Source organism: Haplochromis burtoni, unplaced genomic scaffold, assembly GCF_018398535.1.
Source record: "Haplochromis burtoni strain Fernald_Lab_line unplaced genomic scaffold, NCSU_Asbu1 Contig_414, whole genome shotgun sequence".
Taxonomy (NCBI): domain Eukaryota; kingdom Metazoa; phylum Chordata; class Actinopteri; order Cichliformes; family Cichlidae; genus Haplochromis; species Haplochromis burtoni.
This window is the reverse complement of record NW_024582775.1, coordinates 503588-506393: the sequence shown is the minus strand read 5'-3', so window position 1 is coordinate 506393 and position 2806 is coordinate 503588. Positions and strand designations below refer to the sequence as shown.

General features: G+C 43.9%; 1 protein-coding gene across 1 annotated transcript; it reads left to right on the top strand.

Annotated features, from left to right (window-relative positions):
• Positions 1-1212, top strand: LOC102301605 (transcription factor LBX1-like). Its single transcript, XM_005945642.1, has 2 exons — positions 1-304; positions 734-1212. Exons 1-2 carry the CDS (start codon positions 1-3, stop codon positions 1210-1212), a joined length of 783 nt encoding a protein of 260 aa, XP_005945704.1.
• The last annotated feature ends 1594 nt before the right edge of the window (positions 1213-2806 follow it).

The window sequence follows — 2806 nt, the reverse complement described above, 5'->3', positions numbered from 1 at the left end:
ATGACCTCTAAGGGAGACTCTAAACGTCCAGCTGTTCTTGAGGGCAGTAGTCGCAGTCCGCTGGATCAGCTTCAACCACCGGTCAACACCAACAAACCGCTGACGCCTTTCAGCATAGATGACATTCTCAACAAACCGTCTGTGAAAAGGAGCTACTTTCTCAGCGGAGAGAAGTTGCCTTCGGCTTGTCACGGCGTGTCCGGCCGGGTGCTGCTCAGTCAAACCTCCCCGCTCTGCGCGCTGGAGGAGCTGGCCAGCAAAACCTTTGAAGGCCTGGAGGTCAGCGTCCTGCAGGCTGCTGAAGGTAAAAGGCTGTTTTCTTCCTTTCTTATTGTAGGTAAGGAGAACATCCTCACTGTTACAACCGCAACAGCAGCAGCTTATTTTTCTGAAATATGAAAAATATCCGTAGATGTTTGGAGAAAAAGCTTTCAGCGTTATTTCTTGTACCTAATTGTAAGTACTACTGTTTTCTAAACAAAGAATGATCCTGTGCTAGTTTTTCCTATTCGAAAACCGCTGTATGTTTTTAAATGTGCTCATTGAAATTTGACAAAGCACGCTAACTAAATGAATGAATCTGAATGAATGAATTTCGGAATCATTTCAGTGATGTCGTACTGGAGTTTTTGGTGACTTATAATTAGTTTTTTTTTGTGTAACACTGTTTTTAGTGACTTGTAAACGTGTGTTTTATTCCAGTTTTACATTCTGTATGATCTTATTTCCACAGGCAGAGACGGGCTAACCCTATTCGGTCAGAGAAACACCCCTAAAAAACGGCGGAAATCCCGCACGGCCTTTACCAACCACCAAATATATGAGCTGGAGAAACGTTTTCTGTACCAGAAGTACTTGAGCCCAGCGGACCGGGACCAGATGGCTCAGCAGCTTGGTCTGACCAACGCACAGGTCATCACATGGTTCCAGAACCGCCGGGCTAAGCTTAAGCGGGACTTGGAGGAGATGAAAGCAGACGTGGAGTCCGCCAAGGCCGCCGGCGCTGTGGCCTTTGAAAAGCTCTCCAAGCTGGCTGAGCTGGAGAAGTCCGCGGCGGCGGCGGGAGGTATGGGTGAGGGGACGATTTCTGGGCCGGGCCAAACCGAGCAACACCAGATCTCTTCCAGATTCCACACCATCGACACCCTAGACCCGCTGCATTTATTACCTCCATCACCTGCATCGACTGACCACCAAGTGTTGCTTGGATGATGAAGATGAGATTGACGTTGGTGACTAAATAACACAGAGACAGTCGCGTGTTGCCCAATAACGCGATAGTAACAGACAGCCTTTAGAGGATTTACATAGCGGTGCGATTCAAAAATAGACGTCTCCGCTGTGATTTGCCAAAAGCCTTGCTGAACAGGCCCAGGCTCTGAAAACGCGTGGACTCTTCAGATTCAAACACTGATACTTAAATCTAACACTGCTGTCGATTGGCCGCTCTGGTTACAATCAGAAAGATTTCACTGCACATTTAATGCAGCCTACTTTGTGCTATAAAGCGGTTGAAATGCTTCTGTGAATCAGTTTGTAAGCTTGAGAAGACTGTTTTTAACCTTTTGATATATCAGCCCTCAAACGATAACTGCACAGAACAAGTGCGGTTGCTTGTATTAAACATGGCTTAAATAGGGTTTGATGTTTTGTAACACTTCACGTGCCTTTAGAAAAAACAAAGCAGTTTTCTGACGGCTACAAAAACGAACCATAATAGCAGACATCTGTACAAATTGTACAAATGTTAATAAAAATGCATTTTTTTAAATATGCAGATTATCTCGCGTTGCTCAACATGATTTCCGGGGTGAACCAAGCGTTATTGAAGTGTAACATTTCTGTTTAAACGAAGTTAGTCGAGATAAAGGCTTCTCGTTGAGGAGGACTGTGGGGGAGAAAATGCCAAACTCATCTAAACAGCAACTCACCTTCTGACCTGCTGTGCTTGAACATAATATGGGAAAAAGAACGCCTACCCGTAGTTTTCCCCGGGGGCGGCTCTACACCGTCGCGCGATATGGAGACAAGCGTGTCCGCCTGCCTCACCGTCCGGCGGCTCAGTGCGCACAAAGGGCAGTGTTGCAGAGGCCATATGGTTGGAGGGCTCTCCTCTCAATTACGAGTCGCTTTGATGGATTGACTTAACCCGTCTTTTCATCTGTTTATACCCCTTTTGTCACGCATAATTCAGACACTTTCGTTGGTTGCTGCTGTGTTGAAACACACTTCCATGAATGTGAATGAGGCATAGTGGGGCGGTCAGGGAGCAGTGAAATAATTGACTAGAGGGATTAGGCACCCCCCCCCCCCCTCCCCAATAATCAGACCCAACCAATATAACCCCCCCAAAAATTATGAATTATCTTGCATAAATAGGCTGTTGATTTTCTTTACTCATTTCAGGTATTACCAGCAAAATGATTGCATGTTTAATAATCCGGGAATTTACCCAGATTCATTTATTTATTTAGACAGAGAGCTTCGCCCCCCCAATGTTCAGCACAAGTTACGCTGATGAGCTCCTGGTTACACATTTCATCACCCGTATGCTGCATTTTTTTGCATTTGAATTTATGAAATTTATTATATTAAAAAAAAACCTCCCACGGTATTTTTCTTAAAAAAAAAACTATAAAAGCAACAACTTTGTAACAAAATGTCCAAAGTAGATATAAAATATGTAATATAAAAGATTGATTGTTTATTAAACAATTCTCAAAGGCGATTATTAAAATAGAAAATATGACCAATATTGCCATTTACAGCCAATGCTTGACAGTTTCTTATAGAAACAGCTAAACAT